Genomic DNA, 17860 nt, shown 5'->3' with positions numbered 1-17860 from the left:
TTCTCTTTCCACCTTTCTTTTCCCACTTTCTGAATTCGCTCCTATCTTTCGTCACCATCACTTTTCTGCACTCTTTTACCCTATCCCATCCACCCGTCCTCCCACCCTCCCTTACATACTCATTGCCAGCCTCCGCTCTATCTTTCCCCTTCATCCTCTGCAAATGGAGAGTCCGTTTGATGTCTTTATTTTTAGGCCATTATAGGGTGCTTCGGCTTTGCGTGTTCCCTATTAGCGTTGCGGTGAATGCTAAAAAATGTAAATGTGTACGCTTGCTAATGAGCTGGTAATTGCATATAATTACCAGTAAAAGTATACATTTAGTAGTGGGATTGCAGCACATTTCCCATGTTGAATTCAGTAACTGCATCTCCCTGATAATGTGGGGGCTGAGCACTGTATGTGGTGCTGTGACTTTCATTACAAGAACTGCATGGGTGTTAAGCATTAATGAGTGTTGTAGTACAGTAGCGTAATGGGTGTTAGTAGTGGAGAGTAGAGGCAGAATTAGTCCCATTAGTGGAGAGTTTATATCTGGGATAATTGTCAATTTTCCAATAAAAACTTTGCTGCAATTGCTTTACCATTGCTGATTGCTAGAGGGCGCACAGTTTCTTTTTTCACAGCTCAAGATGAGGCCATCAGGAAACAAAATCATGCCAGTCAGTAAGGCAGGCAGCCAATCATCAGCTTCTTGCCTTCTAACACTAAGCATCTCTCTCTCTCACCTCGAGTTGGAGGCTGCTCACTTGCCCGTCTTGTTAATTATGTAAGCCTTACAACATCAGGGGCTAATGTGCGTCTGATGAGTATCTTTCATTCATTGTACTTTGCTAGGATTAGCCGCAGGAACAGAAATCAGGCCAACGCAAACAATAACTGAGTGAATTTACATTTTTGAGTTGATACTTGTTCACTGTACCTAAAAGCATAAACGCAGGGCCTGTTCTTTCACTGCTTCCTGACAGCGCTTACACTAACTAATATTTTTGCAGATGATTAATTTGCTGATTAATCATTTTAAAATGTCATAATATGGTGGAAAATACTCACCATGGGAGTAAAATGTCAACAATGGATCAACCAGCCTAAACCAAAACATATTGTGTTTAACTAGGCTAATTAATCTGAAATTAATGTCCAATCTTGGTAATGTTTTTGTTTAATTATACTACTAGTAATGCCATGGAGTTTGTATCTACTTCGCTTTGTCATACATGTGAGTAAACTTAATATTTTGAAGTTTTTCACTGTTGGTCAGACAAATCCAAGACATCAACTTGGGCTGTAAAACATTTCTATTTATTTCATTTAATGTAACGGGTAAAAAAAAGAAAATAGATAAAAATAGAAGCCCCACCAATTGGTCGAGGTTATTAGGCTACACTACACATTCTTTCTATAATATTGCCCTTAGATGGCTTTTGCTGAGATTTGGCAAAAAGATTTGGCATGATATAAATAAAAGTGCACTGCACCAGAATCTGTTGATCAAAAAACTAACTTGCCAATTAATCAATAAGTAATCATTATCTGTAGACCTAAATTATTTAAAACTAAAAAGGAAGGCATTTTGCTAAGAGCAACACATCATTTATCAATAATTTACACTGCTGCTGATTAATCTTCTGATGAGGGGCGAAGCATTTCAACAGTACCACCTAAAATAACAGAGTAAGATGAGAGTGTGCTGAGAAATTATACAAGTGTAATTAGACTAACAAAAATATGTATTTAAATTTTGTTTCAGCAGGCCTGTAGTTTATTAAAAAATAATCAGCTCTTGTATGATTTATTATTAGGGCTGTTGGTGGTGATGAGTAAGAGGTAGGAGACATGCTGTACTTTGCTGGTACCGACTGGTTCCTCTTGTCTTGGCGTCTGCTACCACTCCCAACCCCACATATGGTGGAGTCAGCACGGAGCTCGTCCACTGCGTATGTGTATGTGTGTGTACATGTGTGCTTTTTTTTCGTTCTTCCGAAAAAGCGCATTTATCCATGAAAGAACAAAAGGGGGTGGAGAGGCGGGGGGGGAAACGCACAAAAGAGACAATTTAAAAAGAAATCCAAAGACTGTGATATTGGGCATGTGTGTGCACAGTCAGGAGTGTGCGTCCATCTGCGTGTTTTTACCATAAGACAATGTGTTAAAATGAGCCGCTTTGATTGCCGACGCTTTATGAGTCACAAGTGATGACTCACAATCCACCTCCCCTGAACATGCACCCATGCACTCACACAAGACACACACTAACATACAGACAAACACACCTCGCTCTCCACTGCCTTCATCCACTGACCGTGAAGAATATGTGCAGGCAGCCTTACTCATGCATATTTACACTGAACACATACTCACTCACCTACTCAGCGGGCACTCTCTAAAGGTTATTGTGTGTGAGTTTGCGTCTGTTTGTCCGTCCGTTCACGTACACGCATTTTTAAAGGTCACTTCAAGCGAGGCTGACCACTTGTCTGTGTAGCGTATAGATTGTTGGATTGATATCGAGAACACTTGGACATGCAGACAAACAACCATTATTAACTAGGCAGCCCGCTTCAGAGCTCGAAGAACATACAAATATCATAACGAAGCATAGCTGCCAATTATGACCAAGAGCCACTCGTCAATCCTATTCAGAATCTACAATCATTCATTCACCCAGAACCCTTCACGGTCTATTCTTGGAGAGACAGAGAGAAAAGAAAAGGGCAAAATCTGCTACTTGGCTTTAAGCACATTTTCCATCCAGATTATTGCTGCTCAATACTTTTCATGAAAAAATCCATTTCCCCTCTCTTCCTTTGGCTGCTCGATACTTATGAAAATCCAATTTGGCTCCCTCCTTTCTTTCTTCCCTCCACAATTCGTGCATTTTCACCCACTCAAAGTGATTAGTGATCTGTGGGTATCATTTCCAGGGAGAATGATAACTGTGTTTTATGGAGGAGGGGAAAGGTCCAGCGCTCCCCATCAGGGCTGATCTCCCTTGGTGAATGACTGGGCTGGGAGGGCAGACAGGAGCACCGCTGTGCCTTTGCAGATACAGGCAGTTGCTCTACATCACAGGAGAAAAGACGACTCACTTTATCTCTCCCTCGCTTCCTATTTCCCTCTCTGCTCCCTCTATCATTCATTCCTTTAGCTGTTCTCTCACAGGCACGGTCTCTTTTTCTCAATTTCTCCTGCCCACACACACAAACGCACACGCACACACACACACACACATATGCTATATATCTTTCTAAGACACCCCTCCCCACACCAATCCACCCCCTCAAAGAAACTCATTTCAGCTTTGCAGGCTCCTCAAAAAGCCTCTTTACGCTGAGCTAACCTAAGCTAGGCTTCGTCTGCACCATTTGACAGCCTTTACATCTCAGTATGCAGAGCAAAAACACACTCGCGCAAACACACACGCAGCCTTTTCATGTGTACAGTGTCTGAAAGAGGCTTCAAAGGTTTAAAAAATAAATAAGAGAAACAGTTTTACTTTTTAGCCTATCACAATCCAAACATCCGTAATAGCGAGGGCATCCACTATACACAAATACACTGAATACATTGTGTAATAATGCTGGAAACATATGTTAATACATGTCTGTCCTTAAGTAGGTGATTTAAAATGCTGAGCATAAGCCAGATGAAGCCATTAAATTTTCACTGCCACCTGGATGATTCACGGCAGACATTTTAAGGCAGAAACTTCAGCAATGTGAGTTTACTTAGCAATCAAAACACAGAAAAAAAAGCCCAGATAGAAATATACTTGTCATAATAGAGATGTCTTACATGATAGATGTTTAGAGACATCATTTGTTCTCTTCAAGATATTTCTATCTGCTAGCTAGGATGAACATTTCATTAAATGGCACATTTCAGCGAATGCACGGCAGCCCTGTCACAATGGGAGACAGCCGTCATCACATCGTCTCTCTCATCCAATCAAAGAGCACAATAGACGCAGATCAGCCTGTCACGATCAGGCCTGTCTTCATGTGGGCCAATCAGTGTATTCATCAGCGTCATGCAGAGCCGACCGATCGAGCAGCACCTACCTTCCCGATTTTCAAAAGCACGGTAGGCTCGAGCTTCTATTCAGTCGCACGCATGCAGGCAAAAGTAACAGCACGCTCACGCACGCATATGCACACACACTCATACGTCAACACCTTACCTTACCAAAAATGAAACATTCCAATTTAACAGCAACTGCACATAAGAATTGGAAGCTGAACAGCTCTAAAAGTCTGAAATTACCATACATTCAAGAGCCTGTCAATACATTCAACTTCAAAACCATCCAGAATAGCTCATTAGCCATAGATACATAAAAAAGTATGGGAGGTACCTCTGAGCTTTCCTAAAATCACAAAGAGTGGTGTCCCACACAGAGTGTAAGAGGGCAGGAACAAAGAAGGAGAAGGAGAAGGGGGTGGGGCAAGAAGAAAAGAGGTGGCAGTGTGAGTTTTTTGGTCATCAGTGAACAGTTTTCAAGCAGACCAGTGGCACTTGTTTTTGGGGATGTCTTCAAAAACACTGGGCAACTTGGGTTTTGAGGTGTAGCAGCAATGCTTTCATATGCTGCAGGAACATCTGTTCAGAATCACATGCGCTCGCCAACGTATTAACGGGAGCCCATGTGAGCACCGGCAACGGCAGAGCGAGACATGCTGGAAGCAGATGAAAAGCCATGGAGGAGTGCGGATGTGCCTTTCTCTGAAAGCTTCCAGTCACTGATTCAAACCCTGTTTTAAGAGCACACATGCACATGTATGGTTACATCGTACACACACACACTCAGCACTCACATCCCTCTCAGTCAAACTCTTACACACAGATGAGAGAAAATGAAATGAGGTGAATAGTAAAGACCAAATCAAACCATCCATGTTGTCAGTCGGTCAGTCGGCCCATAGATCCATCTCCATGACCTGGAGCCCTGCCAAGTCTAATCCAACCAAGCGCTGAAGCAGCAGCCATCTACACCCTCCCGTTACTCCAGCCTTGACTACTGAATATATATCTTAGAAGAAGTTTCTCTCAGATTCATCACTTAACACCTAAAATAATCTTCAAAGGCATAGTTCAGGCCTAACTGTTTCAGCAAATTGCATTCGTTTCAGCTTAAATTAAAACTCTGGACTGTTTAACGTCTTAATCATGGAGAAAAAAACTGACCTTCGTTCAGTGCCTAGAGAGACAACTTTCTTCGGCTCCAGGTGGCGATGAGGTGGGGGAGGGATACAAGGAGTGTTGGAGGAGTGTAGGGGGAGTTAAGAGGTAAGGGGGAGGGAAGGGTGATGGTATAGCAGAGGACAACAGGAAGTGAGGTAAGAGGAGGCCATACCTTGGTCGCCAATCATCAGGTGTGCCAGACCTTAAAGGAAGACAAGAGCACAGTCAGCACAGTAAAGGATCATGGGGTGTGTGTGTGCGCATGTATGTGCTTTTGTGATACAGGAGTTTGTCAATGGCATGCTGATGAAGGCTAAATTTCTCTGTGCCGGTGTGTGTATCTGTGAGTGCATGAGTCATCTAAATTATACAAAATCTCTAAAAAAAACCCCAAAACAACCCTCGCTTTGAAGACACTTACTTATCCTAGGCACCGATCCTACGCACAAACAGGTATGAACACAGACGTTTGCACATAGCCATAAACTAGGTCGTACACTTTACAGTATTTGCGCGTCTACATAACCTCGAGGCAAGAGCCACTTCAGATGATTGCGCATGAGATGTAGTACTTACCAGATATCAGCATCCAACCCCTACATACCCACACAGACCAACATACATCTAGGCTGGTTACCTTTTTTTAACCTGGCTATCTATGACTAATGTATTTCCATAACAGAAAATGTGCTGAGTGAGAGATGAAGGTAATACTGACATGGAAAAGATGTGAAAGCGAGAAGAGGAATGATGAAAAAGAAAAGATGATCATGATTACGAGTTAACTGAAGAGCAAGAAAGGTGTCGATTAGAAAAAGAAGCGAGAAGAATGAGGAAAAGTTTGAACTAAGAGCAGGATATTGAGATAGATAGATAGATAGATAGATAGATAGATAGATAGATAGATAGATAGATAGATAGATAGATAGATAGATAGATAGATAGATAGATAGATAGATAGATAGATAGATAGATAGATAGATAGATAGATAGATAGATAGATAGTACAACCTACCTGGAGTGTAGCTGTGCTCTGGAAAGGTGTTGCGGCCGGCCGAGGAGAGAGAGAGACAGACATTCATTAACATGCATGCTCAGCCCTTGGGTTACCATGGCTACTTACTGTACATGCACACCTGTCCGGGGTTACCGCGGCAACACACATGCAAAAGTCCACGCACGGACACAATGGATACCATGCTGCACTGGTAGCCAAAACTGAGATTTATCTATACATACAGATGAACAGTCTCTCTACGACTCCACGCGGGTACAAAAACACATATCTAAGAGCGTAAACAAACACACGCCCACCCACACTTGTAGGGTACACAGGGGTGGAGGTAGGGGTATTCAGGTAGAGGGGTGGGGAGGGGGTGTTGGTGTAAATATACAGTCCTACCTGTAGGTTTGGATTCAAGAGCCATTTACCCCATAACTTACCTTGTAGCCGCTTCCTCTCCCCGGAGCCCCCCGACATATAGCATGCAACACACACTTTCAATCTCGCAATCTCTCCCACATCCTCTTTACCTCTCTCCCCTCCTTCTCTCTCTCTCTCTCTCTCGCTTTCTCTCTCGCTTTCTCTCTCTCTCTCTCTCTCTCACACACACACACACACACACACACGCACACTAACGTCGACTATGGCAGTAATAATGATGTGAAATAGCAGGGTAAACATGTAGGGATGGATTAGCAGTGCAGGAAGACAAGGGACATGCATGGTCCAATACTGGGACAGAGTGTGTGTGTCTGTGTGCTTCTGTGTACATTAAACTTTGGGTGCCTGTGTGTGGATGTGTGAGTCTTGAGCTTTGTGTTCATGTGAGTGTTTCCTTGCCTCTGCCCTTGTGCCGGTGGCATGGCAGAAACAGGTGGAACCATTAGCATGCTAACAGTGATTTGCCCTCAAGGACAATGCAAGCCAGGCCAGGCCTAACAAGCCAGGTTCACTGTGCCTTCACTGGAGGGCAAAATAACTTAGACAGTAATTACATTTATGCACGGGCTCTGCTCAAACTGTCTTCACTTACTACATCTATATTCTGAGTATCTCAAATCATTTTATTTCTCCAAAGTGACATATTGATGTGCTCCGGAACAAAACCCTCATAAATAGTTCCTTCATTGCACTGGTATTAAATATGTAATATACTGCAGTTTTTTCAGGGCTGAGAATGCCTACAGTAAATAACAACATTACGCTTTGCAAATACTTCTAGGCTTGACACAAATCTGCAAAAATATGAGCAGGAATAAAAGTGGATCATTTGGGAGCCTTGAAGATACTGTGTAATTGTAAACGTGTACGGAAACTAAGACTGCCACAGCTAAATTGCTTATTTCTAGCTTCAAACGTAGTCCTAAGGATTCATATTTTCCTCTAGCAGAGCATGTTCATTCTGTATTAAAGATTCATAACTGAATTTTTTTCTAATTTTTAGAGGGTTATAATTTATCTCAAAGCTTTATTGTGCAGCTACACCGAGGCTGCTGAGTTCAAAATAACACAGTAATTTCAAGGTACCATATAAAAGATAAACCTTTATGCCCGGCTTTGCCTGACTCTACACAAAACAACTACACAGTCTCGGCTCATATACTCGCAAATAATGATCATCCCAGTTTTGAAAGCGACAACTCTTTCACAACCTACAATCAACATATTTGCAACCTTAGATGCTATTAACATGTTTTTGCTTCAGTCAAAGAGACCTGGGCCTCTAGTCCCCTTCTTTTTTAGCCATCCACTTAATTTTAAACACAAACTGAGAATTATCTCCTCTAAAGTGTGTCAGTGCATCTAGAATGAGAATTTCCTTTGAAAAACTATAAATCCGTAAGAGTAACTCACTGCTAGTGTTGCTGATGCATATATATTGGTTCAGCCTGCGGTTCCTGGGGTTTGAGATATCCCACAGTGCCGGTATCTTGTCACACCAAAATGAACAACAGCGCATGAGGCCAGCTTTTTTAAAAATAAATATTATAGATCCAGAACACACAAAATAGCCCTCCAGAAAATGTGGGCTATCCAAAGAAAACACATCATCTGCTCAGTTTTTCCTCACCAACTTCTTTATATCTCTGAACCAAGAATGATTCTGAGAATTTAAAGATGGTGTTGCACTCTTCTGTCCAAGGTCTGTGTGTTGGTTAGCTGGCTAAGAAAAACTGCACTTTCAGTAGAAAAGCTCAGTCCATTAAATCTGTTTCCAGAACTAATGTCTGTGAGTTTTTTTTAATACTACTACCAGTAAGTAACCAAAAAAGATTTCAATTAACCTTCAAGAGCTGACTGTTAAGCTTCTTTAGGCTTTTTTAAAAAAAAAATTATTGTGCCTAATGTACACTGATGAAATTGACAGATGAAAAAACTGCTGCTGATATGCTTGACACAGCTGAACCCACCTTCTCATTTTTCTTTAATTGCTGAGTTGCCCTTTTGGTTAACTGCAGTTTCCTCCACATAACAAACTGATGCATTTTCCTCCCTCACAGAATTTGTTATTGTCCTTCCTATCAATCAAGGCATTTGATTCCCCCCCTTCTAGCAACTGCACAAATCAGCTAGTTTTCCTTTGACTGATTGCTTTAGAATTTAGGGTATAGAATTTGCCTCTTCTTTTCTTTTTCTTTTTGCCCACAAAGAATTTAATATATTAAATCCAAAAGCAATTAATAATTGTGACGCTATACGTGAAAAGCTGGCCAAATATAGAAACCAAAAATGCAGCTGCACACAAAAACAGCTATGCTATTTCCAGTGTTTGTTATCTGAACTTCACTGTCTGCAAATGCCTCTCAAAACTATGTCCCCAAAACGTAGCGTATCAACCCATTTCTGATGCATAAACTGCAAATAAAAGGCATGCTATTTTGCACTATATCCTTATCTGCCAAACCTCATGGCTATGAGGGGAAAGCCTGGCTCAGCTCAGCTACAAATGCCTTGGGGTGCAACCCGGTCAGTGAAATTTTTAACTCTTTTTGGGGGGGGCCATTTTAACCCAGAAGTTTTGCAATTTTATGCAAATTAATAATTAAAATAATGAAAACATTGAAAAATGTTGTGTTACAATTGCACATCATTTTCATTCAACATTTAGGCCTAAACTCTGAAATCTTAATCTGCAAAAATAAAAAGAGAAGAGTCTGAACTGATTTGCTTACACCAAAACTTAATGCTAAGCTACAATACCAAGTCTCAGAGCAAATTTCAGCTCTAAAGTAAAACACCATAATATGTTTTCTCTGAAGCTGCAATTTAGTTTGAAAAGAGAATTTCCAAATTATTTTAACCATGTAATGCTACAAAGCTTCTTACTTAAGACATTGAAGCACATCCATCTAAGCAGACCTCCAAACTCGAGACTACAATTTATGTGACTACAATTACTAACAGCAGCCACTGGTGCCAAGAGAAAAAAACATGACTCTGGCGCATGTTTTCCAAAACAATTGGCTTCACTCACAGATGAAATGTGAGTCCAACACTAGGAATATAAAACACCCCCTTAAAAGGAATAAGTGGCCTCTTGTTGAGCGACGAGTGCCAGAGAAAAGTAGATATTGTATCTGGTGTGAGCTTTTACATAAAATATCTTCACCTCTTATTTAGCCTGTAAAGCTACACCGCTGTTAGGAACCTCAGTGGTATTGTGACTAATGCTGGTGCTGGAGCCAGTGCACTGTGTGAATGTGTTTCTCTGTGTGATTGTATGTTTTGTGTTGCACGTGTTTGTGCAGGTATGCGTGTGCCACTGCTGTCTGTCTGTCTCCCACTGTGCCCTAAGCAGCAGCAGCAGAACAGCAGACTGGATTAGACTGGCTTGGATCATACCTAATTCTCAGTGCAGCACTGAGTTTCTGCACAGAGCTGATCATAGCTTCACCTGTCACTTCCTGAACACACGTGCAGCACAAAAGCCCAACAACTGCTATTTATTTTAGCACTAATGATTTAGTCTGCAAAATGCCAAAACTACTAAATAATACTAAAAATTGTCTGGCGTTAAGTACCGGGGCACAAGATGATGCTTTTAAACTCTTATTTTTTCTGACCAGCAGCCCAAAACATAAATATATTAAATGTAAAATGATACAAATGACAAAAAAGACAGCATCTCTCACTTTTTAGAAACTAGATCAAGGGAATATTTGGCATTTCTACTTTAGAAGTGGCTTAGACGCATTTTCATGATTACTTAATCAGCAGATGACTCACCCAATTAATTGCTTTTTGCTCATAAAATATTGGAAAATAGTTAAATAATAGTCAAGGTAAGATACTCTGCTTGTTTTATTAGTCGGTCCAAAGCCCAATAAATATTCAGTTTACTTTCATATATGACAAAGAAAGACATCAAATGCTCACATTCCGGGACATTCTTTGTATTTTCTTCCTAATTAATTCATTTTTAATCATCAAAACAGCTGCTAATTAATTTTCTTCTTATTTCTCTCTCATATAGACTAATTATTTCCTCACAAATGAACATAAACGTACCTGCTTTAATACCGTTTTTATCTCTGTGGCATGTTAGGAGTGGTGGTCAAGACTTTCATTATTGCCTTTGATGACCCTCTCCGCGCTGCGTCTGATTTTTAATTGCACTAACTTTTGCTTCCTCGCATCCCCTCTCCTCCGATGACCCGGAAAACTCCACATGTAGCAGTTTATTTTTACAGTGCTTGCTTTGTAGTGTCATTTACAGGATTGACAGAAAGCACATACTGAGGCGCAATGCACCGTTGTGCTGTGGCGTCAAGCAAAGCCCCAATTTGTTTTTTCATTTACAATCGAAAACATTTTTATGAAGCCGCATGGCGCATTTTAGTGCAAATAATAATGTAACAATTCAGAACAAACAGCACTGTTCTATACATGAATTAGAGGATTTAAAATGTTCATTTAATTACTATTATAGCTGCAGCTAATTCAATGTATTAAACAATTTTCATATTTCATGAATTTAGAAACAAGAGATTTTCATATCCATCTGTCTTTAAAAGGTAAAATTTTAAATTGTTCCTTATAGAAGATTCTAGGAAATCTTTATGAATCAGTTAGACAGGGCGTCCAACTGTGAAGCCTGTTATAAGTAACCAGCAGCTCTTAAGGCTGGCACTATGGATCCATGGATTTGTATAATGGAAGCTTCGGCACCGCTGTCCTTGCATCTCGTCCTTGCATCTTCACCTTATATCCTCACTGGGAGGAGCTAAGATGCGAGAAAGAGATGCGAGAGGAGGAAGCAAAAAAGTATATTGAAAAGAAGCCCATATGTTGCCTTTTGCAGTGGTTAATAAGGTCATTTCAAAGTCATTAAATTCTAAATCAATAAATAGACTATGTCACTGATTCTTGTCTTAAAACATTTATTTATCATCTTGTTTTTACCAGTGGCTGGTAGGAGGTAACACAGCCTTTCTGTGTGGAGTCTGCATATTCTGCCTGTGCCGATACTGTGCAAAAATATGCATGTTAAGGTATTAACTGATTCTAATTTGGACATTGGTGTGACTGTAAGTGTGAATGGTTGTCTGTCTCTCTGTTGTTAGCCTAGTGATGAACTGGTGCCTGTCCAGTGTGACCTATGATAGCTGGGATAGTCTCCAGCCCTCCAACATGACTCTCATTTGAATAAGCAATTAAGAAAATAGATGGACAGATGTTAATGACCATCGCCAGACCACTACACCATGTGAGACATGGGGAAATCAAATGTTTCTGTGAGTCCACAAAATGCAACAGCTGTTAAAGTTCTGAAGAAAAACAACTGAAAACAAGGTCCAATGCAAAATCTGTAAAGACACCATTGAAACTGATAAGTACTGAATAATATTTTTTCTTAAAATGCCCATCTGCACCTGCTATGGAATGTGTGTGGCTATTTTCTTTCCAGGTGCTAGAGGTGGACAACACAGGCAACCCTGGCAACACCTGAACCCAGTGTGTTGACTTTACAACTAAACCTGTCATTATTAGTTTAGGTTCACTTCTTATGCTTCCTATTTTTTTTTAATTAACTGTTTGTTAATTGCCTCGTTTGTGTGCATCTCCCTTGTTTGTTGTAGGACAGGTGGCCCGATTTGTGAACATGCCTCCTAGATTAAACACGCAGTAATCTCCACTCACTGCCACATGCGTGTAAACAGAGTGGAAAGAGTGCGTGGCAGATATGATGCCTGAAGTCATTTGGAGCTGCAGGTACAAACGAGTGCAGAAGGGGGGAGGCTGGAGCTGAGGCGTGGAAGCAGGAGGGTTAGGAACGCATCTTTCATCGTGTCTTCTTATTAGTCCTGTTTCCATGGTAACCTAAGCCAGCCTACTGTCCACTAAATGCTAGGGTGTGATATGACGGGTGGCTAAAGGGGATGTGTGATGTTGAAATTGGTGCTGGGTGGGGTTTAAGGTTAGCCATGGTAGAAGGCCACTCGGCTGTTTTTTGGCTGATGCATTTGTGTCATTTAAAAAAAAGAAGAGGAAAAAGAAGAAAAATCAATTGCTGGGGGGGGCTGATTGGTATCGCTGGTGCTGAAAACAAAAAAGCACAGACTCGTTTTAGAGAGCTATCGATTAAGAATGCAAATTATCTCTGAATGAACTGAAGCAAATCTGAAGACACACACAACTTAGAAGGGGGAAATTAACGAATTTGCAATGATAACCATAACCTGGTAGCTGAGTTCATTAAGCAGCTGTTTCAATTTTGTAACAGCCATCAGTACGCTGCCCAATGTATTGGCACTTGTAGTGACCAAAGGCACTACTGGAAGTATTAAGAGAAGGTCTTCTAGCAGTTATAAAACGATCTGCGGCATACTTACAAGCGTTTATAGTCTGACTTTTTCATCTTTATAAACACAACACTGTCTCCTTTTTTATTATGCATAAAAGCACTGACACAAAATCATTACACACAATCACACAGACGCAAACAGAGCATCTTAACAGGCTGCAAGCTGTTCAAATTAATGGCAGGCGATAGATTGTACACACATCATTCAGCACCCTATGTATGGTACCTCTGAAGGCCATTTAGAATCAATGCAAATCCATTAACACAGGCAGGCAGGTGTCGGCCATATAACAACCACTGATTTCCAGCATCTAAGCCCTGCTCCAATTAGAGTTTCTCAACATGAGCCAACAGCCATGTCCACAACTGATCTATATAGTTATTGTGTTTTGCCAAATGCACCTACTGAGCTCCTCAAAACCTGCAGCCAGGCATTTTAGTGACTTTCAAGAATTTGTTTCAAATTGTTTTCAAGCTCTCTTCTCCAGCTTCACTACACTGACTTCTCTTCCTGGGAGTGGGCTTAATTTTGGGTTCTGGAGGAGCTCACTTAAACTGGGAGCCACCGGCAGGCGTATGAAATCAATCTCAAACATAATCAGTATGCATGTCTTGCACTGTTTGTGAAGGCTGCTGGTCCATACACACAAATTGAAGGTAAATGTGAAGGTGTGAATGAGAAATAGATATCTTTGTTGAAGGACTTGGTGTTTGTAAAGAGAGGTATAAATTTTGAGATGTTAATCCACATATGTAAGCGTATGTGCATGTGTCTTTTGAGGTGTACATGTGTATGTGTAAAGGATGGGATGTATATGATGGGTCAGCATGATTTTGGGCCTTACCTTCGCTGCAGTCATTGCCTTGGTAGCCGGTGTCGGAGCAGTCGCAGACAGCCTGGTCGTTGACCACATTGCACACCCCTCCGTTCTGGCACTGATGGTCTGGGCCACAGCCAGCTGTTACTGTGACGCCCTCTGAGCCGTCCAGCGTCACCAGTGAGCCGTTGATGCTCACTGCCGTGATCCAGCCACGGAAGGCAGGGTGTTCCCGCACTGAAGGAGAGGTGAGGCGGAGGGGCGAAGAATGTAGCTCTGGGCTCACCCCGCCCATGTAGGTATGACTGAATACTGTCATGTCTCTTCTCTTACTCTTCACTTCCGCCCATCCTTCCAATCGCCCATCCACCTCCAACGAGGTGTTCCTCCAATCCCGCTTGACACGCACTGCGTGCCACCGCCCATCACTCACCGCCACACCTGACTGCAGCTCAGCCGGCTCAGCACAGAAGATGGAGAAACGCAGCCGAAGGTGACCGTGGAGAAGCAGCAGCTCCAGAAAGTCGCAGAATCCCTCGTCATCCAGGTAGAGCAGCAGGCCCTCCTGGCTGTGAGTCCGCAGGCTGAAGCTCAGCACACTCTCGCAGCAAGCGTTCCATACTGGGAACCGCCCCCACTGGCTGGAAACGCCTCCAAACTCCAGGACCTCGCCTTGGGCCTGGCCCCCCACGCTGCACAGGCAGAGCCCCAGGAAGAGCAGTGGGGCTGCCGCCCAAACACAAACCGCCATTACACTCATACACACACTCACGCTCACACTCACACACACACACGGGAGGAGATAGTGGCTAGAGCTGGGGTGTTCCCTCTAGCCTACAGCTCATGGTGACAACTGTAGGGGCCTTTGAAGAACTCTTTATGGGTTTCTCAGGTGACCCTTCTATCTTGCAAGTGCTCCTTTCAAAGGTTGGCTCCTATAGGATTCAGCTCCAGGAAAGGGAGGGGGTCAAACAGCGGCTCCCGCCATCCTTTCAGTATGCTTTGGACATCTTTTTTTCCCTTGGCCTCTTGTTTGTGTCGTCTCTGAGATGTTCAGTGTCTCCTCTCCATTCAGTCTTTATTCTTATCTTCTGACATATGAGATTCCAGGTGTGCGTGTTTGTGCGAACGTCTGTGTGAGTGTTAGATATGTGACAAATCGTATGTGAACTCCATCTTTGTGCCCTAGATAGGGCCTTATCCCCCATGCAGGCAATTCCCCACGGAGTACAAGTGCAAGTGTGTGTGTGTGTGTGTGTGTGTGTCTCACACACTGGTAATGGAGAGAAATGACACCGTCATAGCAGTATTTTCTCCCCCTCCTCCCTTTCTTAGTAGGGCAAGACTTAAAGTGTGTGTGGGCAAAAAAAAAAATATGTGTGTGTGTGTTCGAATGTATGTGTGTGTGCAAGTGAGGTATGTGTGTCTCTCACTGCCGCGTCATCACTCTCTCCAGCGACCTACAGAGAGAACAGAGACGGCACAATCAACCAGGGTCACACACACACACACGCATACATATATACAATACACAAACTCTCGCGCACACATACACAACCTGATCCCGCTGTTGTTCTCAGATTACTCTTTCTCGTGCATTTCTGCGCGCATACACACAAAGACATCATATTGTCACACTACACAAGGAGCAGGCCCACATAACTCTTTATAAACATACAGATTAACACGTAGAAATTTTACTTCCACGCAGCCCACACGGCAGTGGTTTAAGCCAAGCACATACAGTATATAGGCACGCGCATACATACATACACAAACAGCACCTCCTTCAGCAGAGCTCCCATCATGCCGCAGGAGATTTTTATAAGGTGCCATACCTGCGGCGGCCTTAATGTCCAAAAAGAACAGCTGGACCCACTCTGACACTGGCGGTATTCTTACAGATTTTAATCAACAGCTTTCGTGTTTCAGTTTATTTTGTAAATGGGTTTAACGAGGCTACCTCGCGGCACCGTCAAACACTGTGTTAGGTTCATCACAAAGAGCGGGAGCAGCACCGCGCGCTGCGGCGGATGACTCAAACCGCCTCGCTTTTATCGAATTAACGGCTTCAGAGCCCATTTCAAACAGTTGAACACATTCACACGCGCACACACGGCACAACCCCACAGTGGCAGCAAATGCACACGCACAGTGGACTACACGTAGCGTCTTCTCGGAGTCTTTGAGAGGCGAAAAGCGGCGACATCACAGTTATTGATAGACGGGGTGAATGAATGCGGTTGAAATATCGATTCTCGATTTGCGGCTATATTTTCTCTCCATTTTTTTCTCCCTCTCGACTACACCGGGGGTTCGGTCTCATCACCTGAGCCCTTAGCGCCTGGCGTTAACTACAGCTTAGCTCACCGGTTACATGTTAATTACTTCTTTTTTTTTCTTTATACGGTTAACCTGCTGTTTTAATTGGAATTACACCTGTAATAGTGTCGTGGCAGCCTCGCCCCGGTAAATAAAAGGCAAACCGACCGCGGTGTTCCCTCAGCTCAGGCACATATTACACTAGAAAACCGACCTACCTCACGCGCATCCTGTGGTTCCGTGGCAACAGTGCCGCGCGCGGCTCATCGATTTCCCTTCCATTTGAGGAGAATCTCCCCCGAATTCGCGAGAGAGGAGAGAGCAGGCGCGCGCCTGGTGGCAGACTGAGTCGGTCTACCGGACAGGGACGAAACTATCATAGGATCGCCTCCAGGCGACAAGGTGCTATTGCTCTCTCTCTCATACACACTCTCTCTAGCTCCCCTTTCCTCTCTCGCGCTCAATCTCTCTCTCTCTCGCTCGCTCTCTCTCTCTCTCTGTGACTCAATGCCGCTCTCCCCCTCTCCGTTCTCCTGAGGAGGAAAAGGTGCAGTCTGATGCTCTCCGCGAGACTCGACAGAGGGAACGTCACGTGGTCGCAGGAGAACGATGGAGTGTGAATGTGTATTTGTGTGTATGTGTGTGTGTGTGTAAGAGAGAGAGAGAGAGAGTGAGAGGAGAGGATGGGCGGGGCCGCGCGCCGCTGCAGCACCTTGGACAGCGCGCACTCACCGCCCGTACGAAGCTGAAACGCTATTACCGGAGGCAGAAAATGAGGCGAGAGCCTGGGTAGATCCGAATGATTAAATCCGTGAGTGACAGTGAGGATGGCCTTTACTTCACTGGCGCCACAGGAGCGAGAGTAAAGACAGCGATTCAGTGAACTGTGGGGGGAAGGACGGATTGAAGAGGCCGTGTCAGTTTACAGATCTCTCTCAATCTGTTTCTCTTCTCACACAGAGAAAACATAATCCATCTGAAAATAGATTACATACGGTGTTCAGACACCACACGGACATATTACTGTTCACACCCTCCTTAGTTCCAGTTAAGAGAAACCTTCAGGGTGGATAAGGCCCTTGAACACTCTGACCTCAGCCCCTTCCAACACCTTTGGGATGAGCTAGTGCCATTTCTGTGTCAGGCCTTAAAGCCCACCAGTGTCTTACTAACTGTGCCAGGAGTGTTAATCTCACGCTCTAGTGACTGAACTGGAACAAATCCACAACCATATAGTGTCAGCACATTAGACTGAGATGTTCAACAATAATTTATGGCTGCCATATATTAGATAAGAATCTGAGCATTATTATTATTATTATTTTATTTTATTTTCAGTTTCTGATTTTAATTGATTTTAGTTATTGTTCCCACAGTGGAATTTATTGTTTCAATTTTCTTTTTAAGTGTTTTAAAACACTTTGTTTTTGCTGTCTTTTCATTAGTTTCAGTTTTAGTTTTAGTCTTTTTATTTGTCATAATGAGGGTATTTGTCAGGGTCAAGATTTAAGAACCTTACAAAAGGTATTCCAAACAAACACAGTTGAATCACACTCATCTTGAAATCCTGGGTCTAGGTAAAGAGATGCACCCACACCTCAATGGGCAGGTTGTTGTCAAATGCAACAAGCTGAAAAAGAAATACATTTCCTTTCCAGTTTTATGAGCACAATGTTTTGTTTTAGTGGATTTTAGTATTTCTTTCTTAGTTTTTGCATATTTGTCTGACTT

The 17860-nt window shown here is 42.8% G+C and overlaps 1 protein-coding gene across 13 annotated transcripts in view; it reads right to left on the bottom strand.

The window, feature by feature from the left end:
• Positions 1 to 16751, bottom strand: part of nrxn1a (neurexin 1a) — a 66440-nt gene extending 49689 nt beyond the window's left edge. For 4 of the 13 annotated variants that reach the window (XM_040038782.1, XM_040038788.1, XM_040038785.1 and 1 more), the window contains exons 1-5: positions 16348 to 16751; positions 13835 to 15267; positions 6197 to 6214; positions 5354 to 5383; positions 4355 to 4366 (exon numbers count right to left, since the gene is read on the bottom strand). In XM_040038782.1, the coding sequence (XP_039894716.1) occupies positions 4355 to 4366; positions 5354 to 5383; positions 6197 to 6214; positions 13835 to 14567 (793 nt within the window). In that variant the 5' untranslated portion in view covers positions 14568 to 15267; positions 16348 to 16751. The remainder of the gene's footprint in view (positions 1 to 4354; positions 4367 to 5353; positions 5384 to 6196; positions 6215 to 13834; positions 15268 to 16347) is intronic. The other 9 variants (XM_040038783.1, XM_040038790.1, XM_040038791.1 and 6 more) reach the window with 5 other exon arrangements.
• Positions 16752 to 17860: the final 1109 nt, after the last annotated feature.

This window comes from Simochromis diagramma, unplaced genomic scaffold, assembly GCF_900408965.1.
Source record: "Simochromis diagramma unplaced genomic scaffold, fSimDia1.1 OVJJ01000402.1, whole genome shotgun sequence".
NCBI classification, from domain to species: domain Eukaryota; kingdom Metazoa; phylum Chordata; class Actinopteri; order Cichliformes; family Cichlidae; genus Simochromis; species Simochromis diagramma.
The sequence above is the reverse complement of the archived record's forward strand: the minus strand, read 5'-3'. Positions and strand labels throughout refer to the sequence as shown.